The sequence below is a fragment of the Pyrus communis genome, chromosome 9 (assembly GCF_963583255.1).
Source record: "Pyrus communis chromosome 9, drPyrComm1.1, whole genome shotgun sequence".
Lineage (NCBI taxonomy): Eukaryota > Viridiplantae > Streptophyta > Magnoliopsida > Rosales > Rosaceae > Pyrus > Pyrus communis.
Window position 1 is genome coordinate 7,409,080 of NC_084811.1, and position 21,070 is coordinate 7,430,149.

The following is a 21,070-nucleotide window of genomic DNA, read 5'->3' on the forward strand; positions in this document are numbered from 1 at the left end:
CAAGTCTAATGTTAACCATATTATGTATGCATTAATATCGGCCATAGATTCCACATTTAATTGCTATTTTTGCACCATGCTAACACTTGTCGCCAAGCACGCGACAAAGCCAATTTGAAAAATTGTAGGTGTAGAGCGAACCTCTTTGAATTATTTCAGCTTTCCTTTCTTTTGTTGTAAAATGACAAAATTGTTGGATAATGGCCAAATTAGTTCCTTGTTTTGTGGCTTTTTCAAAGCCATAATTATTTGGCATAAGAAGGGGCACGGGTGAGAGAGAGTGGAAGAGAGCAAGGAAGAGATGTAAAGCATCCAAAGAGATGGTGAGAGCATTTGGCTCTACCATGGGTAAGGGTGAGAGAAATCAAGAGAGCTAGAGTGAAAGATCTCTTGTGAAAGAACTCTTGGGGTAGAGTGAGGCTCTTGGGAAAATTCTGTGAGTGAGTGTACAAGGGATATGGGATTGGGTTATGTCGATTTAACTCATGTGTAACTTGTACTGTTTTTCTCATAGTGAAGAGCAATATCTCTCCGAGGACGTAGGCAGGTTTTTGCCGAACCTCGTAAATTTCTCTGTGTCTTTATTTCTTGTATTTTGTTCAACTGTGTGTGATTTTGGTGAGGTTGTAATCTGAATCTCGGTTCCGCACTAACGAACGGGCCAAGGCACAACAATTGGTATCAGAGCATCGTTGGGGGCTTTGGTTCGTTGGAGGTCCAGATTTGTTGTTCACCATGGAATTTTCAGTTGAGCAGTTTAAAGGGAGAGGCGGTTTTGCTCTTGGTAAAGGAGAGTAATGGAAGCCTGAAGAAATGGAAGCCGTGTTTAGGGATGCTTGGATCAACTGCTAAAGTTGATGTTGATGAAGAAGACAAAGGCCTCTTTCTTCTTACCTCACTTTCAGATTTGTACGAGAACCTTGTGAAACTTTACTGCAAGGAAAGAAACAGTAAGTTTGGAGCAGGTGCAAGCTTCTTTGGTGTGGAATGATACACACAAGAGACCATGGATGATGGTGGGCACAAGACTGCTTAAGTTATTCAAGGTTGAAATCGTGGAAGAAAATTGGAAAGAGGATCTGAGAGAGACAGCAGGTTCGGATCCGGTTCCGGAGGCAAGGGTCCACAGTGCTACGGGTGCAAGGCCGGGTTAGCAAGTTTGTGGTGGAAGACTTTGAGTATGCCCTCTAGGTACTCAAAGCAACACTTCTCCTGGTGATGTTTAGTCTCAAGTGTTGCAGGGGTTTTGCAGCAGGTGGAGCTATGGGATTCACAGGTGATGAGAAGGTCCTGAGGTAGGAGGAAGTGTGGGAATTTTGTCTGGCTCGATGGGTTGTTGCTGGAAATAGGCGCGCTGACGAGTTTCCAGGTTTCAGACAATGAAGAGGAGGAAAACCTGCTGGAGGAGACAAGGATGTGTCGAGATCCTGTCTGAAGCTAAAAGTTGTTTTTGCTTGCAGCAGTTGCACATGCATTGGCAGTGACTGAATCGGAACAGGACCAACGAGGTTGATTCAGAGTGTGCATGCTGGTACGTAAGGCCAATGGACTTTGGTACAATTTGGCCAAGGTGGAGATTGTTGGATAATGGCCAAATTAGTTCATTGTTTTGTGGCTTTTTCAAAGCAATGTTTTGTGGCTTTTTCAAAGCCATGTTTTGTGGCTTTTTCAAAGCCATAATTATTTGGCATAAGAAGGGGCACGGGTGAGAGAGAGTGGAAGAGAGCAAGGAAGAGATGTAAAGCATCCAAAGAGATGGTGAGAGCATTTGGCTCTACCATGGGTAAGGGTGAGAGAAATCAATAGAGCTAGAGTGAAAGATCTCTTGTGAAAGAACTCTTGGGGTAGAGTGAGGCTCTTGGAAAAATTCTGTGAGTGGGTGTACAAGGGATATGGGATTGGGTTATGTCGATTTAACTCATGTGTAACTTGTACTGTTTTTCTCATAGTGAAGAGCAATATCTCTCCGAGGACGTAAGCAGGTTTTTGCCGAACCTCGTAAATTTCTCTGTATCTTTATTTCTTGTATTTTGTTCAACTGTGTGTGATTTTGGTGAGGTTGTAATCTGAATCTCGGTTCCGCACTAACGAACGGGCCAAGGCACAACAAAAATGACTTGGATTAAAATTGGAGGAAAGTATTTCTTTTTATTTGAATTTTAATTAAAAAGAGAAATTTAATTGAGTTAGTGTTGAAGATGGTTAAGATAACCTAAACAAAAATATATATAAAAAGAAAATTGAAAAAATTGAGGGTAAAACAGTTGTTCGACAATTGGTATAGTTGAGGTGCTAATGTTTAACAATTTGGATTGGAGATGAACCTTCGGCACCTCTTGCACAACATCAAAACTCTTGATTTCTTGTTCAAATATTCAAGTTCTAGATTTCTTTAGTGTGAACGTCATGCTGCTACTACCAATTCACTGTTATAATATTTGCATCTATTTTTACTTTTGTAACACTGGAAGGTCCGAATGTACCCACCCTCATCACTTTGAACGCATGAGCTGACAATAATTGTATTCATTTATTAATTTATATTATATGTTCAGCATGTGTGAATTTTTATCATTCACTCGTATTATAATACATACATCAGACTGATCAATAGCATTTTGTGACCAATACTCCAATAAATTGTTTAAATCTACCAACAATTAATTAGGCTTTACAACAACATTTTATAATCCCGTAAGATTTCTTATTGAAGGGAAAGCCATTTTGCTTTACTGCTTAATCCTTATTATCGTAATTCAAATTTATTTAAATGCGTGGTAAAAGTGAGCTCAATTTTGATATATTACCGGCCCACAGCTTGTTAAGGGCCCGAAAGATAAGCCCAATATTTATCGATGAGCAGGAGCGGGTCCGGGTCGGGTTGTTTCCCCACCCCCTCATCCAAAATGCTAAGAAAGCCAACGGCCACAAACTTGAAACTCCACTCCACACTGGCTCCGCTGCCCTCACTTGCCGCCATCTTCTCCCTCCGTTCCAATCTCTGCAAACCCTAATTTCATTTCTCCCAATTCCCGCAATTTCTCAATCAATTTTTAATTCGCTTCCCAAAATGCAGCCCCTCTCGTTCTCCAACGCATTGACGTCCCCAACCCCTCTCTTCCTCCACACGGAGCTCTCCCAACTTTCCCTCCCATCCCTAACCCTAACCCCCAAACCCATGATAATCCGGATGGGCGGCGGGCCCAGAACCTTCCCCGGAGGCGTATCCAAGTGGCAGTGGAAACGCATGCAGGCCAAAAAAGCCAAGCAGCTCCTCAAGGCGCGGCTCTGCCGGGAGCGCCAAATCTACGAGATGCGAAAGAGGGCCGAGCTCAAAGCCGCCGTGTCCGAGCTCGAGCGGCCGTGGGAGGTCGTGGAGAAAGCTCCGAACTTGTTCTCTGTCAGCGCCGACGAGCAAGTCAAGGTCTTGGCCGATAGGTTTCAGAAGCCTGGTGGGTTCGATTTGTGGACGGAGAGGGACGGCCCCCAGTTGTTTCACACCATGGAGGACTTGCCCTCCGCGAGGTTTTTCCCCAAAGGGGTTGTTCATAGTGTGAGGCCGTATAAAAGGATTTCTGGGCTGGAGGAATTGGAGGGTTTGGAGCTTGAAGATGGAGGATTTGGAGGAGCTGAGGAATTGGGTGATGGGTTTAAAAGTAAGGGAAAATCGGGAAGTACATCATTGAATTTAGAGGACTCAGATGGATGTTTGAATCTAAAACATTCTATGGAATCGTTGAGTGTGAATGGCCAAGCTGCGAAGAAGTATAGTGGCAGAGTGGGGAAGAGGGAGAATAGGAGAAAATCTGGGTCTTCAGGTGGGTTTGAAAATGCAGAAGCTGGTTTTGATAGGAAACAGAGAGGACAGAGTCCCACAATGCCCGGTGTAGAAGCTGGTTCTGATAGAAAACAGAGAGGACAGAGTCTCACAATGCGCGGTGGAAAGACTCGGCGTAGTAGACGAAATGGTTCGGGGTCTGAAGTTTTTGATATGAGCTTGCTGCAAGATGGGAGCTATGAACTTAAAGTGCAAAATGGCAAGCCATGAAGTTTATATTCAGAACTAAGTGAGTGGCAACTGGAGGATCCTAAGAACTCGTAAATTGACCGTGAAGACTTAATTTTGGTGATTATGTAGATCTCTCGTTTGCATTAGTGTTTGGTAAAGGATCTTGATTCAGGAAGGCACCACTCTCCCAATCTGTATGTGTATATTTATGTTCTGTAGTTATTTTAAGCTGAAGGAGTTGAATGGCAATGTAATTTTAGTCAAAGTACACATAACAATACTTATGGACGAATTGATTATAATATGCCAAGTGTTACACGAATTTTTCACATGAATTTGTTGATATTTCAGTCTATACTCTTATTTGTATAATACTTTGAAACATATGCAAGAAGCAGAACTTTAAACTTAACCTTGCATCACTCTGTCATATTGAATGTATTTCTTATTGATAATGCTGATATTTCATTGATTGAATAATGATAAGTTACATGAGGGTATTTAAACTTACACTTTAGAAAAGTAAAAGAGGTAACAAACTGAGTAACAACCTAACTAACATTTAACTTGTGGTTATTATAACTACAATTTACCGTAGTAACTTCTCTTCACACCCCTTCAAGCTAAACGGAGAAGGTTGAAGTGAAAGCTTGGATCTAAGAAGAAGAAAACGTTGTATGGGAAAAGACTTTGTATAGATATCTGCCAATTGATCATGACTGCATACAAACTGGACTTTGAGAAGTTCAGCTAGAACCAATTCCCGGATATAATGATAATTTGTTTTGACGTGTTTTGTTCTAGCATGAAACACTGGATTAGAGGCTAAGGCAATATCAAAAACATTATCACACCAAATCTGAGGTAGAGAAGGCAACTTAAAGCCTATATAAGTGAAAAGTTGGCAAATCCAGGTTATTTCAGCAACAGTGTGAGCCAGGGATCTATATTCAGCTTCAGTAGAGCTCCGAGCAACATTATGTTGTTTCTTGGCACTCCAACTAACTAGACAAGGACCAAGAAATATACATATACCACTCGTAGATTGTCTATCCCAAGAACAATCAACCCAATCAGCATCCGAAAAGGCTTTAAGTGTAAGAGGACCTGTGGTTTTTGGAAACCAAAGATCATGGTCAAGTATGCCCTTGAGATATCTGAGTATGTGTTTTACTGGATGAAAATGAGGTTCTCGAGGAGAATGCAGAAATTGACATGCCAAATTAACTGCATAAGACAAATCTGGTCTAGTCCAAGTTAAGTATTGTAATGCTCCAACAATATAGCGATATTCCTCTGGATTGGACATCAAAGAACCTGTGAGATCCAATTTGGCATAACCAAGTGGAGTAGAACATGGCTTTACACCATCCATGCTTGACCGTTTGAGAAGATCTAGGATATATTTGGATTCACTAATGAATATCCCTGAAGATGATCTTTTCACTTCCAATCCGAGAAAGTAATGCAAGTCTCCTAGGTCCTTGATAGGAAATTAAGCACTGAGTTGATTAATAACAGCTTGACATGCAGTGGAAGAATGTCATGTCATTATAATATCATCAACATAAACCAGTACTAGAACAAGAACAGGTTTGTGAATAATGAACAGATTGCGACCAGAGTGAGATGCTTGAAATCCAATAGAAAACAGTGTTAATTGAAGCTTTTCATACCAAGCTCAAAGAGCTTGTTTGAGACCATAAAAATAATTTTAAAGATGGCAAACATGATGAAGTCTTGATCAACAAATCATGAAGGCTGGACCATATAAACATTTTCTTTCAGATAGCCATGTAAAAAGGCATTGCTTACATCTAATTGACGTAAGAACCAATTAGGTTGCACCACAAGAATAAGCAAGATCCTTATAGTCACAGGTTTGGCAACTGGACTGAAGGTATCACTATAGTCAATACCCTCTTGTTGGTTGTAGCCCTTGGCAACAAGACGGGCCTTGTACCTATCCATAGAGCCATCAGGCTTTCTTTTGATCCAGAACACCCATTTGCAACCAACCAAATTATGTGTAGATGTAGGAGAAACAAGGTTCCAAGTTCCAGTATTTTGTAAAGAATTGAACTCATTATGCATTGTAACTCGCCAATGAGGATATTTCGATGCCTGAAGATATGTAGAAGGAACAAACTCACTGTCTAAGTGAGAAGGCACAAGGTGTTTGGTTGATGTGAAGGCCTTTGGTTTGAAAATACTTGATTTGGACCTTGTTTGCATATGATGAATTGAGGTGACAGGTAGAGATTGAGAAATATGAGCTGAAATAGTAGGTGAGGTTGAGATTGAAGGTGAATTTGGTAGTGAGGTTGATATAGAAGTTGAGATTGAAGGTGAATTTGGTAGCGAATTTGATAATGTCGATGGGATTGGGATTAATAGTTGGTATGGAGTTGATAGGATGGGAGGGTGAAGGATAAAGATTTGGGAATATTATAGAGAATGAGGAAGTTAGTGAAGGTGTGGTATTGGAAATAGTGGATGGTTGGTGCTTAGTGATATCATGGAAAGGAAAAGTGTTTTCATCAAATTGAACATGTCAAGAGACATAGACCTTATTTGTAGAAGGATCTAAACACCTGTAACCTTTGTGAACCAAGCTATAACCAATGAATACACACAATTTACTCTTAGGTTCCAATTTTGAAGTAGAATAAGGTTTGAGCTAGGGAAAACATTTGCAACCAAACACCCTTAAAGTTGTATAATCAGGAGCTTTGTGAAAAATTTGTTCCCATGGAGATGCTTTATGAGATGGAGGTAATCTATTAATAAGGTAGATTGCAGTGAGGAAGGCCTCCACCCAAAACTGATGAGGAACCTTGGAGACAATCAAAAGAGTCATGGCAATTTCCACAATATGCATGTGCTTCTTCTCAGCACAACTATTTTGTTGAGGTGTGTATGGACAGCTTAGATGCTATTGAATAGCATGAGAGGAAAAATGATTTTTGAACTGAGAACTAGTAAACTCACCCCCTGAATCAGATCGTAGTGTACCAATTTTGTGACCAGAAAGATTCTCAACAAGAGCTTGAAATTGGACAAAAACATGAAAGACATCTTATTTATGTTTCAGTGGATACAACCATGTATATTTTGTAAAGTCATCGAGAAAGATGACATAAAATCTATAGCCACTGATAGAACATATAGGAGCTGGACCGCAAACATCTGCATGAACAAGTTCTAAGATTTTAGAGGTAGTACATATAGAATTCTGAAATGGCAATTTAGCACACTTGCCTAAAACACAATTCGAGCAAAACAGTTGCTGAGCAGAATTAGAAAGAGGCAAACTAGACTTTGACAAAAAAGATCGAAAAGTTTTGAACGTTGGATGTCCTAAACATTGATGCCATATAGCAAAAGAGGTCTTTATTGCAGTATTAGCAGAATACTATGCTGCAATTGAAGAAGATGCAAAGAATGGATAAAGACCACAACGAACAGGTGCTCTAAAAAGCATCATCCCCGTAGTAAGATCCTTGACATTGAAGTCAAACAGATTTAGAGTCAAAGAACACCAATTATCACACAAGAACATATTTGCATAAAGAATATCATGTTTGAGATGAGGAACATGTAACACATTCTTTAATGTAAAAGTTGCATATGGTGTTTTAAGAAAAGTAGATCTAGTATGAAGAATTGGCAAACCTTGACCGTCGCCAATGTAAACTTTCTTTGGCCTTGTGTAAGGCTGAGAATTTTCAAGGTTCTGAATGTTGTTAGTCATGTGAGAGCTTGCTCCAGAGTCTAAGAGCCATGGTGGAAGAGAAGATGTGAAATTCTGTCCCTAAATTTCACTATTTAAATTACGTATTTAAGTATTATTAATTTCAAGAATTTTTTAAAGAATTTTTTATATAGTTGGCAACCATGCATAAATCTAGAATTTCCTTTCTTTATATGGTGGTGGATAAATTATTTTATGCTAGGGAAAAAATAAGGAAAAAGAAAAGATGGATGGAAGCTACCTGATGGCAACGAAGCAGAGAGAGGAAGAGGGGAGTTTCTGGAGCGAAATGAGAGAGTCTCAGCCAAGGGAAGGATGAGAGAGAAATAAGGTGGCGAATGAGGAACCAGAGAAATGATAGAAATGAGGGAAGGGGAAGGCCATCAAAACACCACCCCAACCCGTGCTACTCGCGAGTCGGTTGTAGCCAATGGTTTCTCTGATGAATTTCATCCCTTTTCCGATGAATTAGGCTGATCTAACAGTCCTAATCATCATATCGACCTTTCCTCTACCATTTCCACATCAAATTTGAGAAGATTGGATTCGAATTTGGGAAGAAATGCACCGGTGGATGAGACGGCTTCGTGGTGGTAATCCATCAAATCCAAAGCTAACTCCAACCACTACTACCAATAGGCTGCTCTCAACCTCAAGAACAAAGCCCAAGTAGTGGTGGAGGCGTCGGAGTGAGAATGAAGGTCGAATCGAAGCACACCCTATTTAGGGTTTTCGGCGGGTTTGTGTGGAATTGAAGCTTTTCCCGATCAAATTGACATTGGCCACAGGTATAGAAATTGCTCCACTCACTGAGATCTACTTGCCCGTAAAATTTGGTATATTTAGAAATAGTTGAATTTTCTGGTGAGTTGGGGCGGCCGACTACTACCCACGGCGGCGCGTAGCCAGTGGATCACCGATGCTATTTTACACTAAATTGATATCTTGATCTCAGATTGTGACATCCCACATCGCCCAGGGAAGTGATCCTTATATGTATATTCCCATCCTTACCTAGCACGAGGCCTTTTGAGAGCTCACTGGCTTTGGGTTTCGTAGGAACTCCGAAGTTAAGCAAGTAGCATGCGAAAGCATTCCCAGGATGGGTGACCCATCGGGAAGTTCTCGTATGAGTTCCCAAAAACAAAACCGTGAGGGCGTGGTCGGGGCCCAAAGCTGACAATATCGTGCTACGGTGGAGTCGAGCCTGGAATGTGGTGGGGGCTCGGGCCGGGATATGACAATTTGGTATCAGAACCTAACCCTGGCCACGTGTGTGCCGACAAGGACGTCGGGCCCCTAAGGGGGGTGGATTGTGACATCCCACATCGCCTAAGTGAGTGATCTTTATATGTATATTCCTATCCTTACCTAGCACGAGGCCTTTTGGGAGCTCACTGGCTTCGGGTTCCATAGGAACTCCAAAGTTAAGCGAGTAGCGCGCGAGAGCATTCCCAGGATGGGTGACCCATCGGGAAGTTCTCGTGTGAGTTCCCAGAAACAAAACCGTGAGGGTGTGCTAGGAGCCCAAAGCGGACAATATCGTGCTACGGTGGAGGCGGGCCCGAAAAGTGATCCACCCTGGGCCGGGATGTGACACAGATTTCATATACATATGATGTGGTTTGATTATTGTGAACCTAGTTTCATTATGGTACGCTACTTGATTATTATAGGAATCGATGATCCGACCGTTGGATCATCACCAAACCTTGATATATTATAGAACATAATATTTGAGGATAGTTGGAACTGATGGATCGGAAATCCTATGTACGGATCTTCCTGAATTAGATTTCTACATTAGTAAAATTAATTGTTAACCACCTAATTCTAAGAATTGGCGGACATCTGACTGTTGGATCGTGATGAGAATTTAGTATGTGGTTCTATGAGCATAATGTTGACTTTGGGAAGTTATGGATCGGAAATCCGATGAACGGATCTTCCAGATCAAATTACATAGGGTTGTAGACCCTACTGTTGACCAAGATTTGACTTATATATATATATATATATATATATATATATATATATATATATATGCCATAGACCTATGTTTATTAAATGTGAATTCTATTGAAGTGTTATTTTTATTTCTGGCCTTTGATCTATTTTTATTAAGTATGATTTGACTTGTGCATTGGAAATATGGTTTGTATTGTATGATTGGATTAATGTGATAAAATGTGAGGGCTAGTAATGGACCGTTAAATAGGGTTTGTTGCTTCGAAACATGTTTCACCCCTCATGTCATTATTTCATTTCTCATTTTGGTGAGTCTTTGTAACTTGAGTAACCTAACTTGATCCATATCATGTTTCATTGCTTGGTGTTATACATTGTACTATGCGATTCCATTGAGTGATGGTCTGGAATCGTATCCTAATTTGGATTCCGTTGAGTGATGGTCCGTAATCCCTTTTACTCTGCGATTCCGTTGAGTGATGGCCCGGAATTGTATCTTGGTTTGGATTCCATTGAGTGATGGTCCAGAATCCATTCTACTCTGCGATTCCATTGAGTGATGGTCCGGAATCATATCCTAGTGTGGATTCCATTAAGTGGTGGTCTGGAATCCCTTCTACTCCGCGATTCCGTTGAGTGATGGTCTGGAATCGTATCCTGGTTTGGATTCCGTTGAGTGATGGTCTGAAATCCCTTTTATTCCGCGATTCCATTGAGTGATGGTCTAGAATTTTATCTTGGTTTGGATTCCGTTGAGTGATGGTCCGGAATCCTCTTTGGTGTCTTAGTTCCGTTGGGTGGTCCGAAATCCCTTTTTCCAGAGATGTAGTCTTCGGCCGAACTGTGTTGCTCTAGCCTTACATTTCAACGTGTTGTATGTGTTATTGATGATGTGATGGTTGACATTATTGATTGATGTGATTATGGAATGATGTTGGTTATGGTTATGGTAATTATGATTAGACTCGTTGACCATTGTGACTAATGAATATGATTGTGCTTCGTCGTTTGTCCCTTGTAATATTGCATTTTATGCATTGTGATTTATTGTTGAGACAGCGATTTATGTGATGAATATTCGAGTGTAGTGAAATGATGAACTACGAATAACTTGATCCCTGTTTAGGGTATGTAAGCAGTCTAACGAGGAGGTTAGATGTAGCCATAAAATATATGAAATTACAACGCAATTCGAATATTGAGTTATGCTTTGTACATATCCCGGAGGCAGGGTATGTTAAAGATACAGATATTTAGTAACGTCACGTGTCAATCTTGGACGTATGTTGGGATCGGGGCGTGACAGAAGAAGCATTAGAGGAAGCATACATGGCAAGTTTTGCAAGTGGAATACGCCCCTGGAAATTAGGATTAATGCGATTGACACAATCAATAGCAAGATGGTCAGGATCTTCACAAATTTGACAAGGAATGGCCTTGGAATTGTTGTTGTAAGCATTATTGGAGCTAAAACCACGATTACCACCACGATTGTTGTATCGATTGTTATAGCCTATCTGATAGTTATTCCTTTGATAATTGCCTCGATTTGCATTGTTGAAGGAAATGTGATTCTAAGCATTGTAGGCCTGAGGTTGTGAAGGTGTAGGGAACAGCGGAAGAACATTGGAAGGTGCTAGCATAGAAGTGAATGCTTGAAATGGTTCAGTAGAAGATGAATGTTGATGTTTCTTGGGAGCAAGAGTCATCTCTTTGTTAAGCAAGAAGCCATATAGATCATCCATAGTAGTATCAGTAAGGCGAAATTGCACAGAATCAACAAAAGAATTATATTCATCTGGTAAACCATTGAGAATAATTATGAGAAGATCGTGATCATCAACTGGTGCACTTGCGGCAGTAAAAGCATCAGTAATCTCTTTGATGCGCTACAAGTATTCAGAAATTAAGGAAGTGCCTTTGCTCATGGACTGCAAATTCGATCGCAGTTGATGAATGTGAGAGCGAGAAACTCCACCAAAACATCGCCCAAGATTTTGCCATAATTCATGTGCAGATTAAACGCCGACGGTGAATGGAATAAAATCTTCAGAAAGTGTGGAGTTTAGCCAGATTATGATGTTTTGATCCTTCTCATACCAAGAATCAAGGTTAGATTTCCAGAATCATTAGCAAGAAATTGAGGCGGTGGAGGTTCAGATCCATCAACGATGCCGGTGAGTTTGTAATGGCGAAAGATCGGATTTAACGGAGAGCGCCAAACAAGGTAGTTGTGACGTTTAAGCTTCGTCTGAACCATACTACCAATGTTTTGGATGGAGATGGAGTTAATAGACGCCTGAAAAGAGGAATTAGGGTTTGTGTTCATCGGAGAAGACGTGTTATTGTGCAGCTAAGAAGAGGGATTCGCAAACACTGGAGAAGGAGCAGGGTATGCAGTCGTCGGAGAGGAAGAATTTGATGAATTTGCTGCCATGGATGAACAAGATTGAAGCGGAAGGTGTACTGTTTGGTTAGCTGGAAAGTATTTTTCATGAAAGCAGGATCGAAGGTCGGTGGACTTAGGCGATGGATACCATATTGATAATGCTGATATTTCATTGATTGAATAATGATAAGTTACATGAAGGTATTTATACTTAACACTTTAGAAAAGTAAAAGAGGTAAAAGTAAAAACTATACAATGGTAACTTTCCTAACAAACTGAGTAACAACCTAACTAACATTTGACTTGTGGTTATTATCACTACAATTTACTGTAGTAACTTTCTCTTCATTTCTCACATAGATGATGTTCAACACTCACTTCATGAGTTGATGCGGTCCATTTATATGCTGGGCAAATGCACCACCCGCATATACACCCGCTTACACGCTATGGATGTTAGTATTTTTCTCTTTAGTCACGAAGGTTCTTATACATGCTTCTTCAAAAACCTCAACGGCAGTTCAAAATGTTAGGTTTTAAGAAGATTAATCTGCTCTTTAGAAAAAGAAAGAATGTTAGAAAAAGATAAATGATGAACCACATAGGCGGTAGGTATTGGCATTTCTCTTTCTTGTTTTCGTGGAATCTGTAGCCTACAAATATCGTCACCACAGATTTAACCACAATTAAACCAGTAAAATTGTCTATTGGTGGGCATATTGCGTCAACAGTATTGTTCAGTATGAAGATAAGGTTATCCGGACCATATATTTGGCTCAAAGGGTTTCTTAGAGCACTGACACCATGATGAGTCTATTGTTAAGTAATTTGCATTTGAGAATTATGTCGATCTCTTTCTGTCATGGGAAAACAGTTTTGAAATGGATATGAATAGGCTTCTCATGATTTTGGGCCATCCCATTTCTTTTTGCCTATCATTTTTCTCTAGTGGACTAGGTGGGTAGTGCACGTATTGACACATTGACGCTCCTTGAGGTCAGATTTGAAAGCTGATGCTTGTGCTGGAAATGGTGATGAATTTGAAATGTTAGTTTTGATTTTCAAGTTAGATTGGACTATGATATATCTATAGGTTATTTAAATGTATACCCTATCGCTTCCTCGTTTCCTACATTATGCTTAGTTAATAAGTTTTATAGTTACGATTGTATTTTTCCTTTTCTGGGATCCCAATTGCATTTGAGAAAGATGATAAGCTTGAAAACTGTAAGAGAAATACAGATACTCCAGGGTTCTAATCCTTCTTGAAAGCTTGATGTGAGTTTTGCTGTTGCATTTACCTTGTCATAAAACTTGGAAGCCTTATGCGTATACTATGTTTATCACCTGATGACGTTCTCTGTGGATTTATTTGCTGTCACACTATTTTAGTTGATTTAATTCTGTGTCATAGTGCCATAGACGCCTGTATAGTTGATTACACTTTAACCAGAACCAGGATACATGTATTTTATTAGGAATGTTATCCTTGCTCATCTTAATCTCGATCTGTATATTCTACGTCAGTCACGATTCATACTTTCTGGGATGGGTAGGTTTTGCTCCACTCATAAGTTGAGGCCTGAAGTCTCCGTAAGCATTCAAAGTTTGTAATATAACAAGGGCCAGATTTAGCAATCATGTCTAGAAGCACTATACGCTCTTTACTGTGTTCCCACTTGTCCACACAGTCGACCTTCAGGCTTGTTAAACCTCTGACCTCCACATATTTTACCTGTAAAGCACAAGGGGTTTAATGGGATGTTGTGTGTCTTTTCTTCGAGCCACTCGAATCCGTCTTAAGTGGATTCTATCTTTATCCTTGTTTGGATGGAGGACTTGAGGATTATCTTGCTGACTTTTGGTGTTTAATTTCTACTTTGCAGATAAGAAATTGACTTAACTGAGTCGTAATTGCGTATGTTCGTTTACTTTGAGGTTAACTTCGTTTCTCTGTTTTCCAAACATAGAGTTTGTTCAGATGAATTCAAAGGAAAAATGAAGTGAGAACACAAACTGTCAAAATGCTTATTTTACTATGAGTAACTTCATTTGTTGACTGTTTCTTCTTCCCTTGTAGCTTTGGCCAAAGCATGATTAAACCAGAATGCTTATAGCCTTGAGTCTGCATATTACTTTACGAATAAATGGAAATAAATCCCAAAAAATTCCCAAGATTTAAACAAAAAGGTGCAGTATTAACAAAAGTTTGGTGTATGTGGATATATTTTGGGGAAAGAGATGTGATATCCACACACTTTTTTTTTACTTCCTATACGCTTTTCTCAATTTTTGACCAGCGGATCAAATGATAGAAATTAACAAGAGATGTGTGAGGAGTAAAGAATGATGTGTGGATAGCACATCCTTTTCAGAAATTGCCTCAAATGAGTACTTTGCAAATCCCAATTGATAAATTGGTTAAAATCATATAATGACGTCATGATTAAATATTGGTGACATTATCAATCAAATTTGCTAACATATTGACAAAATCTTAGAAAGTGATCCTTTCAGCAATGGAGATTTGTAATTATTTTTTTTTTTGCTCGATTTCCCAATATAATTATATGTATACACTAATATGTATCTATATGTATTGATTTTTTTCACTTAGCAGTTTAATATGTTATGTTTTCAAACTATTGAACAACATTATCTCAAGTTTGTAGTTAATTAGTTAAAAATGAAAAATATAAGTAGTTTCAGCTCCGATTTGATAATTACATGCTTGGTGGAAGTTGGGTAAGCATTGAAGAAAGGTACAAAAAAGTTCTTGAGATATTGTGTCGACACATTATTGGTGTGTTTAACACTGATTTATCTATTAATCTTTTTGGCATATCGCTAATGTCGGAAGCATTCAAAGAAGCAAGCGACTATGACTCAGCAACCAATTGCTTTAGAAACATGTTTAAATTATGCACACTATATTTGAGCAGTTAAATGTGTTCTAACTTTTATGTGCTTTGAAATTAAAAAAAGAGGCAAATTGTCTGAATAAATCCATTTTTTAATCGTCCAATAAACCCATTTTTTCTTTCACTCTCCTTTTAATTAGCTTAATCACTGTCTGGCTGAATTTGATAAAGCTTAAATAAGGGTTTACGAAATACATTGTATAGAATTAAGTTACGCATGTAGTGGATCACTTTGATAGTGAGGGATGTTCTTTCAACCCACCAAATGAGTTCATATTCTTTCTTCTTGCTTTAGTGTATATTATATTAGTTCATAAAGTATTCTAAAAGGCGGCCTGGGTGGTTGAATTTGATAAAACTTGAATTTAAGGGTCTATGAAATTCCTTGTATAAAATTAAGCCAATTACACATTCTGTGGATCACTCTGATAGTGAGGGCTTTTCTTTCAACCCACCAAATGAGTTCATATCATTTCTTATTGCCTTAGTGTAGATTAGTTTAGGAAGTATTCTAAAAGACGGCCTAGGCAGTTGACCATTACATCGATTAATCCTTAGATGTTTAAAAAATCGAGTCAGGTACCTAGGAGGGACTAGGTGACTTTTTCCTTTTTCCAAATAAGTTAGGGTCACAACTCACTATGTCTCAAATAGAAAAGGAAACTAAGACTCTCTACGATTATGTGCATCTCTCTGTAATAGTCTCTTTAATATCCATGTTTTAGATTATATTACTTTATAATCTATATATCTTTTCATTTTGCATTATATCGTCACAACAAGTATAGTTTTTTTTAAGTAAAACAAGTGAAATTATTTATACGTTATGTAATAAATTTAATTAAAATAAAAAAATCAGCCCAGGCCCTCCTGTTCCCGCCACCCGAGTACTGCCTTTTAATTTTTAGAATATTATAGGATATTGCCTGTAACTTTGCCTCTTTTTAGTTTTGAATTGTTGGTCTTTTGTCGTTTTAAAATTAACAAAAATAATATTAAAAATTTTACACTATCAGCCACTCGAGCAGTCTAATCTTCAGACAACTGACTCAGGTGTATTAATATATAGATGTCATATAAATTTGGCTTATTTATTGATTGACCTTCTAAAACTGCCTTTTAATCTTAATTTACTTTTTAAAATTGAATTTATCTCATTTCGTTCTGTTGTCAAAATCAAACAATTTCACCTTACTTGCACCAATTATGTCTCATGAAAGTTATATAAAATGACAATCTAGACATTTTATAGTATGGTTTAGGGTTTAGCCTTTTAGGGTTAATTAAATGAGATTAAAGGTGGGGCAAATCAATAAACAAGCCTATATTTTTTTGCTTACATAAAAATCAGATTGATGACACGTGAGTTAACATGTGTAACGTATCAGCATTAAATTACACTTCCTGCTAAAATGCTTCAATGGTGATAGATCAAATGGCCACTTGGCAAAGAACTGAATTATCTGGAAGATGGCCATGGATGACTGAGGTGCATTACAATAAGTGTTATAGAAATACACGGCCATTGATTGACAGACTTCCTTATCTGAAGGGACCTGAGCTCTCTTCTCAAAAAGCCATCCACTTTGGCTCTCAATTCATTGACTTTTTCTTTAAAAGAAATTATTGAGTAGAATTAGGTGAGATTAGTAATAAATTGAGGAAGCTTGTCTTGTCTTTTTTTTTTTTTTTTTTTTTTTTTTAACTTTTTTGTTTTTTCTGTCAAAAAACAGCCTCAATTGCATAGTTAGAAGCGTCACACATTGACTTAAATGGTAGATTCCAATCAAGTGTGGCAATTATGGGTGCTAATTATGGGTGCTAAAGTCAGGAGTGTCTTCAATGTGTTGAAAGCCTCTAGACACGCCTCATCAAAAGTAAATAGTGCATCCTTAGCCACAAAAATTGCACAATGGCCGACTAATCATAGAGAAATCCTTGATAAACCATATATAAAATTCAACATGGTCAAGGAATGACCTTTGTGGGAGGCGAAACTTGACTTTGACATCAATATTGGCTTTATCAACTTCAATTCCTTTACTCGAAATTAGATGTTCTAGAACAATTCCATGCATGACCATAAGGTGGCACTTTCCAATTCAAAACCAAATTAGTTTACTTCCTGGTACCTCTCAAGAACTAAGGACAAGTTATGCAAACACAGATCAAACAAATCCCCAAAGACTGAGAACTTGTCCATTAATATACACTTCCACAAGCTTCTCAACCATTCTTGAAAATATGCCCATCATGCATCGTTGAAAAATGGCAGGTGCATTGTATAATCCAAAATGCATTCTTCTATTAGCAAACGTTCCAGACGGGCATGTAAACATGGTCTTCTCCTGATCTTTAGGTGCAATTGGGATCTAATTGTACCCTGAATACCCATCCAAAAAACATTAACTAACGTTGGCTTTAGTTCACCTTTTCCCATTCCTGGAATATATCCATCTTGTGTCACTCTCCTTTTAATTTTAGCTTAATCACTATCTAGTTGAACTGATAAAGCTTGAATTTAAGGGTCTACCAAATCTATTGCATAAAATTAGGTCAATTACACACATGATGGATTATCTTGATAGTGAGAGCTTTTCTTTCAACCCACCGAGTCCAAATCATTTATCTCCTTCTCTTAGTGTAGATTAGTTTAGAAAGTATTCTAAAAGGCGGCCTAGCTAGTTGACCACCGCCATGGTTAAACCCTAGGCTTTTTTTTTTTAAAAAGTATCCACCTAGGCGGGCTAGTGACTTTTTTCTCTTCTTTTTTTTCAAATGGGTCACGACACATTGTGTCTCAAATAGAAAAGGAAACCAAGACTTTATCTGTGCGACTGTGTGTGTCTCACTCTGTAATACTATTTGATATCCATGTTTTCAATAAAATTTGGGAATTATTATTGGCACTCGAAAAATCTCATTCTATACTCCGAACTTTCTATATTTGGAAAGAAAAATACATTTGTAAGGAGTATAAAATGAGATTTTTCAAGTTCCTAAAATTTATAATTTATATATCCTTTCATTTTTCATTTTATGTTTCCCAATACAAGTATAGTTTCTTTTTAAGTAAAATAAGAGAAATTATTTATACGTTGTATAATAAATTTAATTAAAATAAAAAATTCTGCCCAGGTCCAACCCTATACCCGCCGCCACTCAACTACTACCTAATCATTTTTAGAATATTATAAAATATTGCTTTTAATAATAAAGTTAGGTCAATTACACTTAGCCTCTTTTCAGTTTGGAATCTTTGTCGTTTTAAAATTAACGAAAATAATAATAAAATTACAAATTTTACACTATTAGCCGCTCGATTAGTCCAACCTTCAGACTAGCTACTGATTGAGGTGTATTAACATATTTCATATAACTTTGGCTTATTTATTGATTGGCCTCTTGAAATTGTCTTTTAGTCTCACTTTACTTCTTGAAATAAATTTGTCTTATTTTGCTCTCAAATTATCAAAATCGAACCATTTCACCTTATTCTCATCAATTATGTCTTATGGACGTTCTAGGAAATGGCAGTATTTAGGGTTTAGGGTTAAATGAGATTAAAGGTAGGGAAAATAATTAAATAAGCCCAATTTTTTTTTACTTACATAAAAATCAGATTGATACACGTGAGTTAACAGGTGTAATATGCCCTTATCGGTATTAAACTGCACTTGCTCCTAAAATGTTTCGATGGTGATAGATTTGACAGCCACTAGGCAAAGAACTGAATTATCTTTAAGGTGGCCATGGATGATTGAGGTGCATTAGGTGTTATTGAAGATTATAAAGAAATACAAGGCCATTGATTGACACGCTTCTTAACCTGAAGCGACTTAAATCTGGTTTGGTACTGTGGTGATTCTGAAAAAAGTTGGTATAAAAAAAAGCTGGGAGCTGTTTTTGTGTTTGGTAAACATTCAGCTTCAGCTTTTTTTTCACAGTTTTGGGTGAAAAAAAAGCCAAAAACAAGAAGCTACAAAACCCAGCTTTGAAAAATCGGCTTTTTTTCACATCTGTTTTACATATAAGTTTACCAAACACTATAATATTGTTTTTTTTTCTTTTCAAAAGCACTTTTACAAAAAAGTTTATCAAACACTCTGTTGCTTTATTTCACATCCGCTTATTCTCACAGCACAGCAGAATTAGCTTTTTTTCAAAGCACAGCAATACCAAATCAGCCCTTAAGCTCTCCTCTCAGAAGGAGGTGGATTGTTGCCATCCCATTTTCATACTCATCCTATACCTTCTTGTAATGTGTGATCACGGTTAAGCCACGTCAATATTTTATATTAATTTTTTATAAAAATAATAAAACAAAAAGTAATAAGAATATAAAATGTTGACATGACTTAACCGTGACCACAAAAATAAAAGTATATGGGAAAAGCATGAAGATGGGAGGGCAGACAATCCACCTCCCTCTCAGAAAGACATCCACTTTGGCTCTGAGTTCATAAAAATTTTCTTATTTAAAATTATCGAGAAGAAATAGGTGAGATTACCTCGTCAATGATCTTTTGCATATTTTTAATGCACCCACCAACCTACATTTTACAATAACAGAAATTAGATACAAAGAAGCATGCGCATACCATCTTTCAATTACGTTTTACAATAACCCAAAATTTGGTTTGATGCTGATTCTGTTCAAATTTTTGCAGTTCTTATAGTCAAATTATATAAGAATCATAGTTGAACTCAAATACTCTGATAAATGCAAAGCTCACGTCTCGGGTCTCTGTCAAAAAGAAGAATTTCCATGCCACTACTCACTAGCAATGTTAACGTTGTCATATCAAATACCAGTACAGCATTTTCAAGAAAAAGGTGTACAACGCATGTTGTTCATGTGTTCAAGTGCTGAGCTATTTTCCCAATGACCATCGATTATATTCACAGAGAGTTGAATTTTTTACAACTAATAGTTCAAGTTCCTTATAAAAACACATGCAAAACAATAATCTGATATTAACTCTTTATCAAACGAAACTTTCAAAGGGAATATGATGGAAATTAATGGACAGGAACAGAATTTCATGGTTAGTTAAAAAAAAAAAAAAAAAAAAAAAAAAAAAAAAACTTGCTTTCTAAATAAAGCATGGTTTGCTCATTGGTCAGTTGCAAAAAGAAAAAAAGAAATTAAAGAAGAGATATTACATAAGGGAAATGTTATTAGCACTTCAAAAATCTCATTTGACACTTTAAACTTTCTATAATTAGAAAGAAAAATACGCTTGTGAAGAGTGTAGAATGAGATATTTGAAGTGCTAATAACAGTTCTCTTACAGAAAAGCAAATACAAAACACATGGTGCATTGAACCGGACTAGTTTGCTTACCATCATATCTCCCACAAACCCTAAACCTAAACCCTAATTTCATAACACAAGTCACTAATCTGCACACACAATAAATTTTTTTTTTTCATAAAGAAATGCTGCGCTAATTGGGGCAAGCATTAGTTTGTCCCAAAAATGTTTCAAAATTGCCATTGATTTTACTGGTTCTAGAGTGCAAATTATGACGAAATGGAAGTGCTCTGGCCACCTATTTGAATGCAATGAGCTGCGGTTGACTTGATCCATAAACTAATTAATTAAGTTTGATTTCTGGTCGAGTTTGTTTGATTAAAGATTTAATCCTCGTAATCTAAATGGACAAGGCTAGTTGTAGTTTTGCAGACCACAAAATTATTTGGTGGGTATTTTCTGGGTTTCTTTTGGTGGGAGGAAATAGTTAAGAAAAATCAGAGAGGGAAAGAAATACAACATTTGTTGAACGACTATATCTTCTTGCAGTACATTTTGTTAAGACAACCACATCACAAAAAATATAAAATAAAAAAAAGTACATCTTGCAAGAACCTACATACAAGGAAACTACAACTATCCAAAGAGAGAAAACATCCATTAAACCATAGACACTCACCCAAAATACCCGACACCACTTGGTTAACCTTGGTCTCTTAGTGAATTCTAATTTAGTTTGGTTCGAGGATTCTCCTGACATCATTCATAACG

At 37.6% G+C, this 21,070-nt stretch overlaps 1 protein-coding gene across 1 annotated transcript; it reads left to right on the forward strand.

Moving 5' to 3' along the window:
* The first annotated feature begins 2,950 nt into the window (after window positions 1–2,950).
* Window positions 2,951–4,336, forward strand: LOC137746059 (uncharacterized). The gene has a single exon (XM_068486113.1). The coding sequence runs from the start codon at window positions 3,071–3,073 to the stop codon at window positions 4,046–4,048; it is 978 nt and encodes a 325-aa protein (XP_068342214.1). The 5' UTR covers window positions 2,951–3,070; the 3' UTR covers window positions 4,049–4,336.
* The last annotated feature ends 16,734 nt before the right edge of the window (window positions 4,337–21,070 follow it).

What these genes read in the sequence shown, in the direction of transcription:
- LOC137746059 (XM_068486113.1), top strand. Translation starts at nt 3,071, where the DNA reads ATGCAGCCCCTCTCGTTCTCCAACGCATTGACGTCCCCAACCCCTCTC.